The 20,263-nt window shown below is 34.0% G+C and overlaps 1 protein-coding gene across 5 annotated transcripts in view; it reads right to left on the reverse strand.

Moving 5' to 3' along the window:
- SHOC2 (SHOC2 leucine rich repeat scaffold protein) overlaps positions 1 to 20,263 on the reverse strand; it is a 69,068-nt gene that overhangs the window by 40,116 nt on the left and 8,689 nt on the right. For all 5 annotated transcript variants that reach the window (XM_074339070.2, XM_019725120.3, XM_074339071.2 and 2 more), the window contains exon 2: positions 7,990 to 8,935. In XM_074339070.2, coding sequence (XP_074195171.1) covers positions 7,990 to 8,692 — 703 coding nt within the window. In that variant the 5' untranslated portion in view covers positions 8,693 to 8,935. The remainder of the gene's footprint in view (positions 1 to 7,989; positions 8,936 to 20,263) is intronic.

Here is a 20,263-nt window from a genome sequence, read left to right on the forward strand (position 1 = left end):
ATATTACTAGATATAAAGACAGACATTTCATAATACGTCACCTCATCAAAAAGAAAATTAAATGCTAAGTATATATACAACTAGTAACAACGTTTCAAAATATAAGAAGCAAAAAATAATAGCACTAATGGAAGAAAGACAAATCTATCATAGTTGGATATTTCAACACTCACTTCTCACCAATTGACAGAAAATCGATAGGGGTCTAGAAAAAATGAACAACATTATCCATCAACTTGACCTTGCTCCAAAAACCAACACAATGCACATTGTTTTCAACCGCACATAGAACATTTACCAAGATAGACCATATTTTATAAATCAACAAAAAATATCTGAAAACATCTCTCAAATACTTGGAAATTGAACAATTTAGTTCTAAATAATCCACAGGTGAGAGAATAACACAAGATATTTAGAAAATATTTTGAACTGAACAATAATGAAAATAGAACACATCAAAATGTTTGTGCTGCTACAAAAATAGTGCTTCTGTGTTTCCCCCAAAATAAGACCTTGCCGGACAATCAGCTCTAATGTGTCTTTTGGAGCAAAAATTAATATAAGACCTGGTCTTATTTTACTATAATTCCAGGTATAATATAATATAATATAATATAATATAATATAATATAATATAATATAATGTAATGTAATAATAATAATAATATAATATAATACTGGGTCTTATATTAATTTTTGCTCCAAAAGACACATTAGAGCTGATTGTCCAGCTACGTCTTATTTTCTGGGAAACAACACGACTGTAGGGAGATTTAGAGCTATAAATGCTTATACAATTAATTGACCCTTTAACAACAACACTGGGGAGAAGGGGTGGTAAAGAGCGCCAACCCTTGCACAGTCAAAAAATGGATGTAAAACTTTTGCACACCCCTGCCACACACACGCGCGCGCGCGCACATACCTAAAACTTAACTACAGTTATCCCTGGAAATCCAGGACTCCGTGGATGCTGAAATCCCTACATAAAATGGCACAGAACAATACATACTCTGCCCTCCACATTCACGTATGGAAAATATTGTTTTGTATCCCTGTATGTGAAACCCGAGGATACAGAGAGCCAATTGTGTAGTTATTGGAAAAAATCTACACGTGAATGGATCCAAGCAGTTCAAACCCATGTTGTTCAAGGGCCAACTGCATAATGAAAAGAAAGTCTAAAATCAATCTAACAATTTAATTACGTAGACAAAGAAAAGCATATTAAACTTAAAGTAATAAGGAACTAAATATTAAAGAGTACAAAACAAAATAACAACAACAAAAAATATATGTCAGGGGGGAAAAAACACCAAAAGCAGTTTTTTTGAAAAGACAGATAAAATTGATACACCTCTAGCCAGACTGATCAAGCAAAGAAAGACCACCCATATTACCAATATCAAGAATGAAAGAGGGACACAATTACATATATTACAGGTATTAAAAGAATAATGAAGAATGTTATGAATGTTATACCAAAAAATTCGACAAATTTTATAAAACAGGCAAATGCTTTCTAATATATTCAAACTACCAAAATTCAATTGAGAAGAAACAGAAAACCCAAATAACCCTGTATTAACTAAATTACATTAGTAACTAAAACCATTCCTACAAAGAAACCCAGTCTAGATTACATAACGGATAATTCTTCTAAACATTTGAGAAAATAATACTAATTCTACGCAAACTCTTCCAGAACATAAAAGAAGGACACTTCCCAACTCATACTACAATATGAAGCTAGCATTACCCTAACAGCAAACTATTAAAAACAAAATTACAGATCAATATCCATGATGAATATAGATATGAAAATCCTTAACAAAATTTTAGTAAATTAAATCTAGCAACATATAAAAAGGCCCTATTACAACGTATTAATAGGCAAACACTGGTAAACAAATCACTTAGGTTGTTTGTTTAATAAGTTGTGACTTTCCCCTACACTATCATTTGACTCACATTAAGGATGCTTACATTTTAAAAAATAACTCCTATTCCTGAACTTAATGTTTTTCAAACATTCAAAGTTTAGCTCTATAAAAATCACATCAAATCTTACTAAAATACATTTATTTGTAAAACTACATATTAACAAGGGCTGGAAATACCTATGACACAACCTTGAAGAGATTTAGGGACTTGGGTCAGAATTTATACATTTAAATTTGCTTTATAGGCTTAATCTCCCTTTCATTGCAAGGAAGACTTCAGTAGCTCTTCTAAGCAACTGCTTCTGCAACTAAGCAACATGGACAAGAGTCCATGTTCCTTTGAATGGGTAGCATGCTGTCATCAGAGGACAGTAATCGCCCTCTTCCCCACACCTCAGCAGTACAGGAAGTCAACGGTATCCTATCAAATCCTCAGATGGCTCAAGTGCTATTTTCTCTGTTCTCCTATTGTTTCTTTTAACAGTAATAATAAACTTTTCCAGGTTTTTGCTGTTTAATGAAAGACATGACAATTTGATAACAATAAACTAAGTTAACAGTTCATTTCTAAGTCCCTCGGGTTTCATACTGAATCCCAGTCAAAAGGAGTTACTGATTAACAACTCGGAATGCCCTTTCCTGATTTCTTTTTCCTACCAAACTAAGTTACTCATTAACACTTGTACAAAATACTCAAATGAGATCATTAAATAATGTTACCTGGACCATGAAAGCAATTGTAACACCCTTGGCAGTCCTGGGAGAATTTCAAGAATTTTAGGGATTGAAGGTTACAATTTGAGTTAATACCGAAAAATGGGTAACAGTATTTGGCTTCATTAAATTTACTTGAAAACCTATTATTTATTGTCTACGTAGGAAATCAGTTTTTATTTCAATAAATGTTACTAAGCCAAATAGGTTAAAAAAAAAAAAAAAAAAAGCTAATTCTACTACTTTTTCATGTATCTGAATGCTGTGAGAGTTGTATTTTAAATGGGTAAAAATGACCTGGGTTCTTAAAAAGCACATACTTTAACATATCAGACCATTCCCCTTGAGGAATTCACGTGAAATTGTATACTATATAAATGATGTAGCATTTTATTGAATACACAATGTAGAAGAAAAGATTTTTTTAAAAACCCCTCTAACTTAGCTGTTTCATAAAGAATAAATAAGGGTAAAACTTGAAAGAGAACTCCTAAACTAGGCCATAATTTAATAAAGGAAAATAAATTGTAGGAATATTAGTATGAGACAAAGATGGAGTTTATTTCTGGTTTCAAAGAAGAACCACTTCCTTCCTAGAAGAATAAAATTCTTTAAAACTTCATTGTCCAGAGTCTCCTGAACTACACTGATCAACTATTCACACTGACTACCTGATGGCCCTCAGGGTAATCCACTGAGGCAAAAAAAATTGTTTTACAAAATCACATCTCTAACATGAAACTCAAAGAAACCAGTTTGGGAGGGAGAAAGTGGTTGTTTCCTGTTTTCCCTCTGAAAACATGATTTCTTGACTCTCTCGCTGTACAATGAAGAGTCTCTTTCAAGATTACAAATGGTGAGAAGTATGGGAGAGAAGAACGGAACACTGATCTATAAAAGAAAGCAATAACTAAGATTTCTGTCTATCTATTTCACACAAAAAGACATGCCTTATACAAAAGGAGAAAAGTAAATAAATATTACCAATTGTAGAGTTTTCTTGGCTACTGTCTGATATTGTATCTCTGGCTCTTCATATGCATACATGTACTGTCTGTTCAGTATCCTTTTACAGTGTTTTCTGCCAGTGTTCACCCATGTGAATATTTATCACTGGTATAAAATCACATGGCATTAATAAAGATGCCATTCATGCTTAAACAGATAGAGTTTCTGATTTTAATATAATTTCCCTACAAAGGCAACCTTGCATAATAGTTAAATTTCAAATAGACAGTTCAAATTAAATATTAGGCTATATTTCAAAAATTTCTAATTTCTCAAACATACTGCTGAACACAAACCGGATGGCATAATTGAAAGCCGTATACTCATAAAACAGAGAATAATCATTTAATATGCATAATATAAATCTAACATATATCTATAATAACGTGGATCCAAAATGTATAAGTGTGAAGTTTAACAAAATGATAATTAGCATATATTTTGAATTGTAAATTCTCTCATGGGTTTCAGCAATAAAATGTCAAATTTCCATTTTACTTGATCTTTGTGCTTGGTTCTTATTTTGTAAATATTCTCAAAGGAGCTAAGGATTTTAGGGATTTTATTTACAAAGCAGGAAAGCAAGAGCTGCGTCACAGAAAATAACTGTTTCTGTCTTTCCTTTATAATAAAAGATAGCTTTCGAGATTTAAGAACAAGTCTGTAGTCATCAGAGAACTGCAAATCAAAACCATAATAGAATACCACTTCACAGTCATGGGATGGCTATAATAAAAAGACAGCTAACAACAAGGATGCTGAGGATGTGGAGAAATTGGAACCCTCATACACAGCTAATGGGAATGTAAAAGGGTGCAGCCACTTGGGAAAACAACCTAGTTAAACATAGAGTTACCATATAACTCAGTAATTCCACTTCTAGGTACATACCTAAGAGAAATGAAAACAAATAACAAATGTCCACACAAAAATTTGTAGAAGCTGAAAAATATTGTATGTCAACTATAATTTAATATATATATATATATATATATATATATATATATATATATATAGTCATGGGATATGGAGTACAGCATAGGGAATAGAGTTAATGGAATTGTAATAAATATATATGATGCCAGAGAGATAATAGATTGGGGGAGAGGCGTTATCATTTTGTGAGGGGTGAATGTCTAACTATTGCGTTTTGTACACCTGAAACTAATTTTTAAAAAAAAAAGCTTGTGCAAAAATGTTCAGTGATTTTATTGATAATAACACAACCAATGAATGGATAAATAAAATGTGGTATAGTCATGCAATGGAATATATTCAGCAATAAAAAGAAATGAAATACTGATACATACTACAACCTGGATGAATTTTGAAAACATTATGCTAAGTGAAAGAAGCCAATCACCAAGACCAAACATTTTGTATGATTCCATTTATATGAAATGTCCAGAAAGGAAAATCTATAGAAACAGAAAGTAGATCAGCATTTGCCTAGGGCCAGGGGTTGGGAGAAAATAGGAATGGGGTGACTGTTAAAGGGTACAGAGTTTCTTTTTAGAGTGATAAAAATGTTCTAAAATTGTTTGTGATGGTTGCAGCACAACTCTGTGAACATGCTAATAGCCATTGAATTGTACACTTTAAATGCATGAATTATATGGTATATGAATTCTATCTCAATTAAGTTGCTCCCCCCTCAAAAATAAATCTAATGCAATGGCTTTCAACAACAGCTACACACATAGAATAACACAGCTTATTCTTTAAAAGTACAGATCCCCTAGACCTGCCAGACCATTAAGTAACCCAGCTTATTCTTCCACTAAATCATAATCGATGGGAGTGGGATCCACTTTTCTAGACTAGTGGGGACAGTACAGTAAGATGTAGTTTCAAATTCTGACTGCCAACTAACTTCCTAGCTGCATGCTCTTTAGTAAATTATCTAATCTCTTTACATTTTCAGTTTCTTCTTCAGTGCAATGGGGGGAGAAGTACCTATTTCATTGGGTTACTGTAAGAATTTAATGAGATAATAAATGTACAGAACAGTACATGGTATATAACATTGTGCTAAAACAACAACTATGCTTATTATTACGATTACGTCATTTTTACTGGACCTCTTGTTTTTGTTCCCTATAAGGAAACAGATAATGTAGACTTTTGCAATGTTTGCCCTAATCCATGCATCTAAGTTAAACCTTATAAATCTTAACTCCTTATAAGAAATATTAAGTTTTATATTTAAAAACAGTTTACTTTCTAGGATGCCCTGCTTAGAGTAAAATAAATAACATTTATGAAGTTAGTAGTTTTATAGAAATACAGAAATTACAACAAACTTTAATGTCACTAATAATGGGCAGTTGCTCATTTTAAAAAATTCTATGGTTATTTTTAAAATTACAAATTTAGAAATAAAGGTAAAAAATTAGGCAGCCACAAATACCAATCATTTAATTAAATAAAATTTGCCAATTTCTTTTCTTTTCTTTTCTTTTTTATTTTAAGTGTGTTTTTCCAGGAGCCATCAGGTCCAAGTCAAGCAGTTGTTTCAATCTAGTTGTGGAGGGTGCAGCTCACAGTGGTCCATGCGGGGATCAAACCGGCAACCCTGGTGTTAAGAGCATCGCGCTCTAACCAACTGAGTTAACCAGCCACCCCAAAATTTGCCAATTTGCAAAAATATATACACTCTTTTAGTAAAAACGCTTAAATAGCTATTTGCTCAAGAATGACTAAAGAAAATTTAAAATCGTACGAAATAATTTCTTGCATAAGAAATGTGTGTTTTTAATTCCCAGGTAATTTGATAACATCTCCACAAAAAAAAAAAAAAAAGAAAAAAGAAAAATCCTTAAAGAGAGACTTCATATGAATTAAAGCCAAAGTTTTAGGGTGGAGTACAATACATACACAAAACAATAAGAACAAAGACAGGAAATAACATTTTTTATTTCTATATAAAAACTCCGTATTTCTTTCTCCAATAGCCTATAAATCTATTCCACAACAAGCCATACACACAGGTCAAATTTTGACTGAATCTGGTATGAAATCAAGTCATTCAACTACCACATACCTATCTGAAAACATGGAAAGGAGCATTTCCATTCAAATTACTGGGAATATTTTAATATCTCATGAGTGAATCATATGTTTTAAATACAGTGCATTGCTTGAAAAATCTATGATGGATTTTCAAGTACATTTAATTAAACTAAAATTAACTAAGATTTTAAGTGTCTGGTTAAAGTAAAATGTAGTAGAACATCATACCTAAACCGCATCTTTTTCAAAGCTAGATAAAAAATTTTTAAAAACCCACAAAATATTATATCTCTACAAAGTTGCAGAGGCTAAAACCAGAAAGTTTCCTTTATCACCCACTATAACACCAATGCTCAGAGCAACAATACATTTAATTCACCTGTTTTATTCAGAATAAATTTGCCTTTCATACAAAAGGAAACGTTTCCTTAAAATGTTGCATAATCAATTTTTATATCAATTTTTTAAAATCTTAAAAAAGGGCCCATAGACAATACTTTAATCAATTTCCCCAAATTGATTAAGTCAATGGTTTATTATATTCCAAATGTTTTTAAGATTTTCCATAATTAAAAATACTAAAACATTAATTTTTTTTTTACTGACTTGTTTACACATTCTTCTAAAAACATTCCTTTGTTTCAGTACAATTTAGCTTTATATACAAAAACTGGAATGAAACCTACCAAGATGCCAACAGTATTGCATTTACGGTAGGAGACTTTTCTTCTATTTTTCTGTATTCTTGGATTGTTTTTAATGAACATGTGAGTACTTTCAAAATGAAAAAATATTCTTCAATTTTCCTACGACACTGCTTTTTCACAAGGCTCTGATATGCCAATCTTTTGTAGTACTTAGGTAGAACAGTGATGTGAATTTAAACAAACATTTTTCAGGTAAAGGGAAAGTCAGAAAATGGAAAAATGTAAATGTAGCCTTAATGCATCTAATAAAATTATATCTGTAAATACTTTTAAAACAGGTAGCAACAACTTAAAAATTAGGCAAACATCTTTTTTCTGCTTCAAATTCACTTTTTCTTCAATGAAAATGAAAGTCTAGGTTTATGTGAAAAAGGCCCAATTACATCTATATTCTAACTCACTATTAAATCTATAAAAAAATCTCAAACTATGTACTATTAATATTGCTAAAACTGAATAATTAAAGTAAACCATAAGAAGATGGAATTTAGGAACCAGATGTTTTTAGGCTAGTATCAGGTATTTTCTGATATGGAAAAGCACTCACTAAATTATTTAGCCATAACAAGTACTACAAATAATAGTAAACCAAGGCCTCTTACCAATTTCAGCAGGTAGTTGTTTGATTTTGTTTTCTCGAATGCTAAGCATGCTGAGTTTTGACAGGTTTTTGATGTCCTTTTCCACAGTAGTTATACGATTAAAGCGAAGATAAAGAGTGGTGAGAGAATCTAGCCTGTACACCACTGAAGGAATTTCTCTCAGTTTATTGTGCCGTAAATCAAGCATCCGCAGCTTCTTCAAGTTATCAAGAGAGTCAGGCAAACTGGTAAGTGAATTTTCACTTAGAGCCAGTGTCATGAGATTTACTAGACAGCCCACTTCTGCTGGGAGGGACTGCAATTTGTTGCTATATAAATAAAGTTCTGTTAATTGAGTTAACTCTTTGATTGATGATGGCAATATGTGTATAGACCTCTTGGATAAGTCCAAACGCATTGAATTCTCTTCCCGACATTTGTTGAGCTCTTTAATCACCTCTGCATTGCTAGATTTTTTTCTAGTCCCAGGTGCTGGATTTGGCCGTTTGATCGTATTGTCAACTGAAAAAGCCACCCCTGGTTGGGCAGCACTGGAGTCCTTCTTTCCATCTTTGGCATCTTTCCCTTTGGTCTTAGGTTCTTTTTCTTTGCTCTCTTTTCCAAAACCTCCAGAGGCTTTTGCCTCCTTTTCTCTTTCCTTAGCTGATGGTACTTTGGGATCTTTCTCTTTAGAGTCTTTTTCTTTTCCTAAACTACTACTCATGGTGACTCAAGTTTGGGCAAAAACTACATGAACTCCTTTTATTTTACTTGCCAACAATAGTAGATGGAATTCAAAAATGAAGAAACAAAGATCCTACAGAATCAAAAAAGGTGTTGGCTTGAAGAAGCAATCACCGTGGAGTAACAACCAGCTGTTACATGTTGGATCTAAAAGCACTATGCCCATGTCTGGTAAGTCATTCCAACTGGTAAAGTGGTACTGGTCAATGATTCATTAGAATTCCTGAAATATAAAACAAAGAGAGTATTAATACTTTAAATTGTAATTTATATTAAGCAAACGGGCTCTGAAAAAACAATCTTACTGATAATTTTGCCATTTTCCATGATTTGATACAATATTTACCAAACTATTAAGCAAAATCCATTGAAAAACTATAAAAAATTAATAAGGCAGGCCCTACCTTTAAAGTACATTTACAATCTAACAGGAAGAGGTAAGTGTACAAGTTACTATAGTACATAACTTTGTAAGAGCTGAAAAGGGGGAGAAGTCCCAACAGCAGATGATGTTTGAGTGATTTCTATGTATAAGCTCAATGATGAGGAATTTACAAATATTAATTAATTTAATACATTTACCAGCCCTATGAGATAAACTGTTGTCCCCATTTTATACAAAGGGACATTGAAGCACAGAAAGATTTTTAAAAAACTAACTTTGTGGTCTTGGAAAAGTGACAGAACTGAGATTCCAATGGATGTATTCACTGCCTGTGTTCCTAACAACTACACTAAAACTGCTCTATCTGTAACTAATTACCAGATCGCTTTAAGCAACACAAAGGATTTCAAAGGTGATGACAGAATGGAGAGTAGTCTGTTAACAGAACAAAATGAGCAAAGTGAAATATGTATGGAGAACAGCAAACAGTTCAGGAAAAAGGGCATCAAGAATCTGCACTTAAATAAGCATTCTAGGTGACTGTAATGCAAGTAGATCTAGGGACCACCTTTCAGAAACAGTAACAAAAACAATCTTCAATCATGTCTGTAGTCTAAGAACTGGAAAAGTGAGAATTCTTAAGGGTTCTTAAAAATAGAAATAGTTCACTGATAAAATGACTGACCGAAGGGATTCACAAAGGCTGAAAAGATGAGTAAAATCTTTGTGAAGGAGCTACTCCTCTCTAAGCATTTCGAAATTTAAACTGTAATTTTTGTTTTGTGACTCTATTATGAGTTTCATAACTAACTGATCTTTATTTGGTACTATGGCTTAAAGCTTAAAGACAAAACTAGAACATCTCACCTGATTAGCTTAAGAGGTTAAAAAGAAGTTAATAAAATTGTACCAAACCACTAAAAGCATCTGATAGTCTAAGTGCTCACAACTGTGCTAAGAATTTCGATATAGAGGATGTGAGCCTCACCCTATACAAGGTTACCGTTTAGAGGTTACAGGTCAGCCAAAACATTCACATATGACAACTAAGTAACAATAAGATATATAGCAAGTCCTCAGATAAGTGACATATGCTCTAGCACTTTTGAGAAATCATTGGTTTGAAATCACTCACATGCTAAAAACACACACATAGACACACATACTTATACATCTGTATAAACATATATTGGGTTTCTCCAGAATCAGGCTTTAAATTCTGTCTTTTCCAGATTTACCACTTGTATCACTACACTCTCCCTTCCGGTCTTATCAGACTATCGACCCAGTCTGCTTCTAACGTGCTTTCGCGTCACCGCGTCTTCATTTGGCTTGCTCCCTCTGCTGCGGTAATCCTTTCTTCTTCTCCATCTCTACTCCCTGTCTCCCTGGCCACACTGTTTATATACTATCCTCACCAGTGCTCTGTTTCCTGAACATATGGTACTGTTTTCCTCCCTCCATGCCTATATTCTTGCTGTTTCCTCCTCTGCCTACATGTCTTCCCTATATATCCCTCAAATTTCTTCCTTTTCCAGGCACCTCCTTTCCAGATGAACCTATAAACATCTTTTAAGACTCCTCAGGAGTCCCTTTTTCCAGGAAGTCTTTCCTACATCCCTGTCATTAGGCTAAGTACCTCCCAGAAGCTCCTATGAATGTCTATCGCTATATAACATACTGTTTTTTAAATCATTGGTTTTATTTTTTAGTTCCTAGGTAAATCTTTACACACCTCAAATTCTTATTAACTTCCACAACAGCAATATACTTGTCTTTCATATATGCTTGTTTGTTTCTGTTAGGATGTATTTTTCTTTAATAAAACTGCAATAACATTTTTGAGTATCAAAAAATTAAACACACCTATTCCCCATCTTGAACAAGTCAGTACTAAAGCAACTGAGTATTGCAGAGCAAGGTGGGCATCCATCCCAGTGATGGCACAAGGTGAGAAGTCAAAATGTCCCGTAGCAGCAAGTCAGAGCCCAGGCAGACTGAATAGGGTGGGAGTACAGAAGACTCACCCCATCTTAGATTTCAGAGTCTGGGTGAGCTGAGAAAGACAATCCCACAAAGGGGCAGCTTTCTGGGGGGATATTAGAGCCCAACCAGGACAAAGTGGTCATCGGTGTACGTTGGCCACCTACAAGAGGTGTCAGCGGTGCCACGTTAGGTGGGAACAGGTGTCCTCAGGGGAGGATGGCTCAGCGTGGAGAATCATCACCTGAATGGGGTAAGAAGAGCATCGCCAGGTGGTGACAGACCAGTGTAAGATGCTGGATTCTAAGAGGCAGAAGTGAAGATGTCTACTGGGAGAGCTGGGTGGTTAAAGGGTCAGTGGCATGGCATGGAGAATGAAGAAAACAAGCAAGGTGAAGAGAACATCCATGAAGACAAATACTGGGCTAAAAGTGGCCCGGCAATTCACAGGAGAAAATACTTAAATGGCCAAGAAGTACTGTTTCAAAACTACTCAATATCACTAGCAATTAGGGAAATATGAAGAGATATTACTGCCATCTGGTTAGCAAGTATAAAAGTCTGATAAAACCAACAGTTGTTAAATAATATAGAGCTGGAAAACTCTGCCAGTAAAAGTATCAAGTGTTAAAACTATGGTGGAGAGCAATTTGGCAAATATCTGATGAATCTCCAAATACCGACATCCACCCATTAGCTCCACCAAGTCTAATCTAGGTATTTACAATACGTAAACTTCTACACTTACACAAGGAGCCTCTGTGGCAAGGTCACACTACACTGTGATAAAAAATCTCTACACCTACCAGAAGCAATACGGACAAACCTCAGAAACAATGGTGAATAACAAAAACAAAGACATATAAGTTGCAAAATGATATATAAAGAATGGTTCCTTCTGTATAAAGTTTTAAAATACACAAAAATACATACTGCCTGTGGACATTTACATATACAGATTAGACATACGAGTACATAAAGGACTGAGGAAAATCAAATTTAAGACTGCAGTTGCTAAGCTACAGGTAAGGGTAAAACCAAGGTAAGGCAGAATGCTGACCCAATGTTTACTAAGCTGAATCAGAGTCCAAAGATGTGTTTCCATTTTGAAGCAAATGTTCAAATGAACTCTGGGTTTCTCCCCTGGCTGTTTGAAGATCTAGAAAGGTAACTTCACTAGTCATTAGAACAACATTTATTTAAAAATATAATGAGAAATAATGTTACAGCTATCAAATTGATGAAAATATAAAAAGAATAGTGCTGGTGAGGATACAGAGAAATGGACACTCTCATAGTCTGCTGATGGGCATACAATCCAGAAATGCCTTTCTGAAAATGTGGCTTCTTCATAATATGATTAATTTGGGTATTTTTTCTCTGTTTGATTGAAGAAAAACATAAATGTGAGAGTTACACATTGGTGTAAGAGCACAGAAGAAATAAAAGAATATACCCCAAACTCATCATTTAAGTGCTTATTCCTCTCTCTGGAAAGACATGGGAGTTGGAGGTGATGAAAGAGAGAGAGCGAGAGAATGGCAGGGAATAAGGTAAAGAAATGGAGGTTGAGACCAAATCATAAAGGGGCGTGCGTAGTGAGCTAAGAGAGCTTGGACTCCGCCACAGATTGTTCATCTAGGATCTTATGAGCACTACATGGAGGACACTCATGGAACAGTAAACATTCTTGGCCTGACTGGCCTGGAAAGGAACTTGTGTGTGTGTCTGCATGTGCCTCAGGCTGCCAGTACTGAAGGAAGACAGATCCCTCTTCAAGCCCTCAGTAAACCCTTTCCAAAAGGCAAATCTCTACTCTCTCTTTTACGGGCCCAATCCTAATGTTGTACGACTTGTGACCTCAGTTCAGGCTGAGTTTATAAACTACTACCACGTGAGCACATTTGAGTTCCAAAATAACCCTGTGAAATAGGTAGTGCTATTCCCATTAACAGATGAGTTAACCAAGATTTACAGAAATTAAATTATTTGCCAAACAGCATGGTGTGAATCTGACAATAACACTAATAACAGCAGATAATATTAAGAACTTAGTACATGCCAGGCACTGTGCTAAGTGTTTTTAGCTGTTATCTCATCATTTCCTTATAATCATTCTGAGGCAGGCTATTCCACCCTCCCCCTCCACCCCCGTTTACAGATAATGAAACTGAGGCTCAAAAGAAATCAAATGACTTATCAAAGATTACACAGAACGTAATTGGCAAAATCAAAGGACTAATATAGTTCTCACTCCAAACCCATACCTTAACCACTTTACTATTTCAGAATACATTAAGTAGGTATAAATAATCAGGATTAGATGCATGAACCAAGGACAGTTTTTGACAGAACAAGATTTGAAAAGGTAGGATTGCTTTCTATAGCATGAGGAAACACTGACTAAAAAGAACCAATAAAACACTATAGAAAAATCTAAATATCTTTAAAAAAATCATTTTCCCCCCTAAGACCTAATCCTTTAGATCACACTAGTTTACTGATCATTCTTGCATTTAAAAATTTCTTCCAATAATGTATTATTGTGTCTAAATGCATAATCCATATAACCTTGAGTTCAATTAATTTTACTGAATGGTATCTTTCTGAAAAGTATGACAAAAGGAATACATTTTATAAATTTGTTTAAATTCAGCACCATAGAGTTTAACTCTGTAGTCATTTAGGTCTACTTTTTCGTTAATAGTGGAATCCATACATAAATGTTTCCATAACTGACCTGTAGAGAAGTGATGATGCAACTCAATTCAGCAAAGAACCTGACTCATGTACCCTTGGTCCACACACCGATTCCTAAAAACTAGCACTGATTATTCCTTAGTAGTAATATTGTTAAGAGTACGTGCATATTTTAAAACTATTTTTCTCTTGCCTTAAAGAAAGAGAATAATTCAGTTAAATGAGAGGGGGAACTGGATATCCAGAGACTTACCTGGGGAGTTCTATTTTAAATTCGACCCACCTTAAATCTATCTCAGTCTCTACCTTCAAATCTCATGTTACATGGAGGTATCTCCTAGCTATTTCCATCTCAAAAGGAATATAATTAAAAATAATACACTGCAAAGAAAATACAGTAGGGAAGAAAAGAAAAAAGACCAAAAGAGCTGTGGATTTGAGTTCCAAACCCCTTGATAAATTAGTGTGAACTTGGGCAAATGACATTATTTCCTTTTTTCTTTTTTTTTTTTTAAGTGTGTTTTTCCAGGACCCATCAGCTCCAAGTCAAGTAGTTGTTTCAATCTAGTTGCGGGATCAAACCAGCAACCTTGTTGTTAAGAGCACCCCTCTCTAACCAACTGAGCTAACCAGCCGCCCCCCAAATGCTACATTTCTAAGCCTCAGCTTTTATCTGAAAAATTAGTTTGGGGGCTACATGATCTCACAAGTACTTTAAATCTCTAAAATTCTTACTGCTAAGTCTTAACAGAAAGTAGTTTCAAAGACCAATTTTGGGTGTATAACACATACCAGGTACTCAAAACTTACTTTAGGACTGGAAGATCAATTCTAACAAAATATCCAGTTTAAAAAACAAACCCTCAGGATTATAGCAAAGATACTACCATAACTAATTATACTTGTATTCTGAGTATGTCTACTTACTAGGACAGTCGTTACTATTTATCCACATTGAAAAGCTTATTAGGTCCCCATGGCGACCCATAATCGTAACTGTCATGCAAACGCGTTTTGGAGTACCCTAACATGTTAATCTGAAAATGTTCAGTGATATATTCTCAGCATTTCCCAAAATCTATTTCTACAACATCTAGTCCAATGGTCAAGTAGGTTTAGGATAAGGTGTTTCAAACATAATTATACTGTCTTTACAGCAGAAATTATCAGTGCTTTTAATATAATTATTTCTGAAGAATATAATATACAAGATTTCCCAGTTTATTTGGTTATATACTACCTAGTTATCAGGATTCTTCATGTGAATATTAATACATTTTATTTATTAATGAGGATGTTAATAGTTATGCCATAAATATTTCCTCTATTGGTTTTTCTTGTAACTTAATCAAAGCATTAATAAATATATATGTAATATTAAAAGCCTAGAACACCCAACAAATGATAGCAATGTTTATCCTTGGGTATTAGGATGGTTTTCACTTTATCTCTGAGTTTTGTTTTGTTTTTTAAAGATTTTATTGGGGAATATTGGGCAACAGTGTGTTTCTCCAGGGCCCATCAGCTCCAAGTTGCTGTCCTTCAATCTAGTTGTGGAGGGCGCAGCTCAGCTCCAAGTCCAGTCGCCGTTTTCAATCTTAGTTGCAGGGGACGCAGCCCACCATCCCATGTGGGAATTGAACCGGCAACCTTGTTGAGAGCTCGTGCTCTTAACCACTGAGCCATCTGGCCGCCCCTCAGAGGCTAAGCAGCAGCTCGTTGTCTTCAATCTAGTTGTGGAGGGCGCAGCTCACTGGCCCGTGTGGGAATCACACTAGCGACCCTCTTGTTCAGAGGTCACGCTCTAACCAACTGAGCCATCCGGCTGCCTCTCGATATTAATTTTTAAATGTATACAATAAGTATTCACTCCTTTCATAATTGGGGGCAGGGGAGGGAGCCATTTTCATTTTGCAACAGAAAAAAAAACCTAACAGTGATACTTCGGTTATGTTGACTTTTAAACTGGGAAAGGATAAAGGTAATTAAAATTTTATTTATAAAGTAAACTGAATGTATAATACAAGAGGTCAACATAATATCAAAGCCCATTTAAATCTGTCCATGATAGCCCAAGAACTAAATATATCTAGCACTTCAGATTTGAATTATAACATACATTGTTTTTACAACAGATATGCAAAAGTGCATGGAATGAGATGATTAACTGAAGTTATAAACCAAGTTTGTTGGCAGTTCAGAAAACTAGTTTTTTCTAATTATAAATATTTACATTTTTGTAAATATAAAAATGATATTTTCATTCAGTCAACTTTTATTTAATACATACTATCAAATAAAATGCATTGTTCAAGTATGCAATAATAACAAGGCACAACAGTCCCTGGCTGTAAGCTCACAAACAAGTAGAAAAGGCAACAACATAGTGTGGTAAGAGCTGCGAGGCACAAAGAGAAGACACTTAAACCAGCGTTGGAGGTTGGGGAAAACCGGTAAAGGCTTCTTAAGAGATAGCAGCTAAGGAGAAATCAACGAAAAGGGTAGCAGGGGGATCAGGAATCCTGGAATCATCTTGACTCTGTCTCCTTCAACTCTCACATCCTAACAATCACCAAATCCTATCCATTCTTCCCCCAAAATTTCTCCTGACTCCTCCATTTCTCTTCTCACCACCACTACCCAGGCCCAGGGTACACTGAATCCTCTCCTCGAATAGCTTTGTAACTGGTCTTACCACCCCACTCCTCTGTCCTGTTCCTAACCTAATCAGTACACTGTAATTAGAGTGACCTTTCAAATACTCAAATCTAATCGGGTTACTGTCCAATTTAAAACACTTGGGGGGAGAGTGGGTGACCCCCATAAACACAGCCCTCAGGATAAAATCCAAAATTCTTAGCAGTAATTACCAAGCCTTTCAAGACCTGGCCCCTGCTTACTTCTCCTGTCCCCAGTCTGACATTTCCCAACTTGCACTCTGGTCACATGAACTTTTTTCAGATCCCACAGCAGGCCCTGCTATCACTTGTCCCTAGGACTTTGCACAAGGTATTTCCTTCTGCCAGAAACATAGGTTTACAGTTTTTCACTGAGTTAACTCCCATGTATTCTTCAGATCTCAGCTCAGAGGTCTGAGAAGTCTTTCTTGATTATTCGAAAGTTTTCTGAATACCCTCTCCTCCATGCTCCCACTTAAAACTTCCCCTATCAGAATATGTATTACACTGTACTCATACTACCCAAGTTAATTGTCTGACTGTCTGACTCCCTTATTTAAAGTAATGGGAAAACAGGGACCCTTCTTTTTCACAATTGTATCCTATTACTTAGAAATAATGCCTAGCACATATAACAGCTATATTTATTGAAAGAATTATAAATATTTGTTAACTTGGCTTTACCTACCCTACTGAACAGTAGGGTCCTTACTTAAGAATAACAAAGAATTTTTACTCTATATAGTGCTCTGCAACTTAAAAGATATTAAGAACTTTTTATTAAGCACACAGTAAGTGCTCAATAAACACTTGCTGAATGAAGCCAGTCAAACAACAAACAGATAAAAACCTTGTCTCATGCAGTTTCCCTATATTCCACTTAAAATTAACTCTGAATCACTCAGATTCTGATATAAATACCTAAAAATGACAAAACTTCATTTGTATTTTCCTTTGTTTATAAAGATCTGAAATAACTCCTTATTCTTTTAAGTAGCTTAAAAGGACAAAAATAGGCTGCTCTCCCTTCCAAATCACTTAAAGCTATATAGTTTTATAGTCCAAGAATAAAAAAATAAAAAAAGGAATCCTCAAACTTGGAAGACTAAAGATCAAGAAAGCACTCCAAATTAACATGCTCAAAGGAACATTATTATTTGGAGAGAAGTGAAAAAAACACATCCTTAAGCAACATGGGTGAACCTGAGATAAGAGCAGTTTTCATAGAGGCTAAAGAAATACTCTGTGGAAAAATAACCCTTACACTAGTGCATGTTTATTAGAATTATGTCAAGGGTGTACAACTCGTAGCACCTTCAAATTCATTCACTTAACTTTTTTCCACTTTGGTGAGAAGGCAAGATAAAATAGTTTGGACTGACATGGAGAGAGACAGGGCTAATTTATTTTATGTAGTAACAAATACAGAAGAGTTTTTCAGGAAATCTGTGTTCCTTCTTATGGGAAAACATAAGACTTATTATGTAATTTTGATTCTAAGCAAACAAAAGTTTTCAGCAAAGAACTGAAAATTCCTGTTTTCACAATACAAGCCATAACTAGCATTATAGCTCTCTTGTACAACACTTAAACTCACCATATATATAAGTTACAGGATGCTCCAGCAAAGGCCCAAAATAAAAGGCAGCAGTAGGGTATGGGGGACTTAAATGTCTCAAAAATAACTTAAGATATAATAGTAAACATCAAATATCCTAACCAAACCAAACATTACCTAAAAGTTCTTACACCACACATAACACTCTACCAAAAAGATTTACCTCTGAATAGTGCTTAAACTGTGTTTGTTGCCAAGGAACTCTAAACATGTCACACACAACCTAAGTATTCCCAACATATACTTTATGCTTCATTTACCAAAAGCAGATTGGCAATAAATCAAAAAGTTGGTTAATTAACAGTGTAAAGCAAAGAGATAAAATGTAATTGCTATCTTACGTTATTCCCACTAAGATGACTATAGTGTTCAATAGTATTTTCAACTTAAAAAAAACAAATGATTTTCAGCCCTTTTAAGCTAAAAATTAAGGTAATTACATTTAACTGCTGTGTTTTTCTAAGTATAAACCCACACATTCCTTCCCTAGGTCTTATCTGATTATAAATCCTTTCCATTACTCACTGTATAAACTATTTATTAGAAACTGTCAGAAAAAATATAAACAAAAATAAATGTACTACACATAACAAGATTAGAGGAGAGTGTGGTCTCAAAGTAGGTACCTTACATTTAAGAATCAGTATTTAGTAAGTTTCCATTATTATAAAACAAACAGCCTTTTTCACGTTTATATAGTGCATTTTGAGACTATTTAGATGAAGACTATATACTCAACTAATTATTTTATCTATTTACTTATCTTGACAGTTGTTAAAAATAGGATTTACACAATGCACTTGGAGCTTGAAAAATAATCTCATTTTTTTCTGTATTAAATTTAAACATCCCAAAGCAAATAATCTTTCTCATATAAGACCAAGAGAAATATATTGAGCAGCCAGGCCCAATTTAACTTAAGGTTAATGAGGACTTTCTCCCATTAGAAGCTACTCAAAGAAAGGCAGCCCTTGCTTACATTTTTGAATATACATAAAAAGACATTTTATTATTTTTGTAATTTAGTATATTAAACCTAACCATTTCCCAACTGGTATGTATGTCCTATTATCTTATGACTATATAATCCCAAAATATGATTCCCACAAAGTCTACAGAAGCTCTGATGTAAAAATTTCTTATACCACAAAGATGTAAAAAATAATTTAGTAATTAGCAGGTGATAAGTCATACATTATTTAAATCATGCCAGAAAGAAAAAACATTATTTGACAATACTTGATTTTAATTACTCTCAGAAGCAACTCAAATATTATCAAATTGTTAGGGATAATGGTAAAGTCAGGAAAGAGGTGAGCTAATTAATAAATTGTTTTTATTTTTAGTACATGAATCTACCATTTGTGGATTATCAATTTTCAAAGAATTTGAATGTAATAAATATAGCAAAATTTCAATTATATTAAATCTGATTTCAACTTTCTTTGATGAAACAAATCTCTGCAAGATCTTGACACAGGATCCTTATTATTATGTCAATTATTATATCAATTGTATGAAATATAATTCACATAATTTCATATATATATGAAAATGTCAGGTATAATTGAGTACCAGTTGAGAAAAATTCAGATACATTTTTCATATTTTTGTATACAGATTACTAGTCATGCATTAGGATATTACGCTCAGAGCTAACTCTCTAAGAATTATATAGCTGACTTTTAAAGCAAATTTATTAAGTCCTTCCTTTTTCTTATCATGACAATCTTTAAACTGAAACATTTAACTCTGATCTCCATTTGCAGATACTACAATTAGTGCAGATCAACTCAGTCCCTTTTTTAATTAACAAAGTAAGCTGGTAAAAGTATGTTTTATCAAATGCCCTTACTACCATACTTTCCTGGACAACGTATATAAACTAGTAGATTTCATTCTTTATAGTTAGTTTCTCATCAGTTTCAGTATCTGGTTCTCATAGACAGATATAATGCTGCAATGTTTGGGTTGCACAATATTCTGGGGGAAATGTTATTTCCACTGAAAATTTTAAGTCATGTACACAAGCATCATGGAAATGTTCGTATGAGAGTTATTAAATAATAATTTTAATAAATTTTAATAAAATTTTAAAAATTTTGTTTCAAATATAGTTGACTCCATTTTTTAAGTCATTTTTCTCAAGTCCCAAAACAGTCCTTGCTTTTCATGCCTCATTTGTTA

The sequence above is a fragment of the Rhinolophus sinicus genome, chromosome 15, assembly GCF_057876585.1.
Source record: "Rhinolophus sinicus isolate RSI-liver-muscle chromosome 15, RSI-T2T, whole genome shotgun sequence".
Classification (NCBI taxonomy): Eukaryota; Metazoa; Chordata; class Mammalia; order Chiroptera; family Rhinolophidae; genus Rhinolophus; species Rhinolophus sinicus.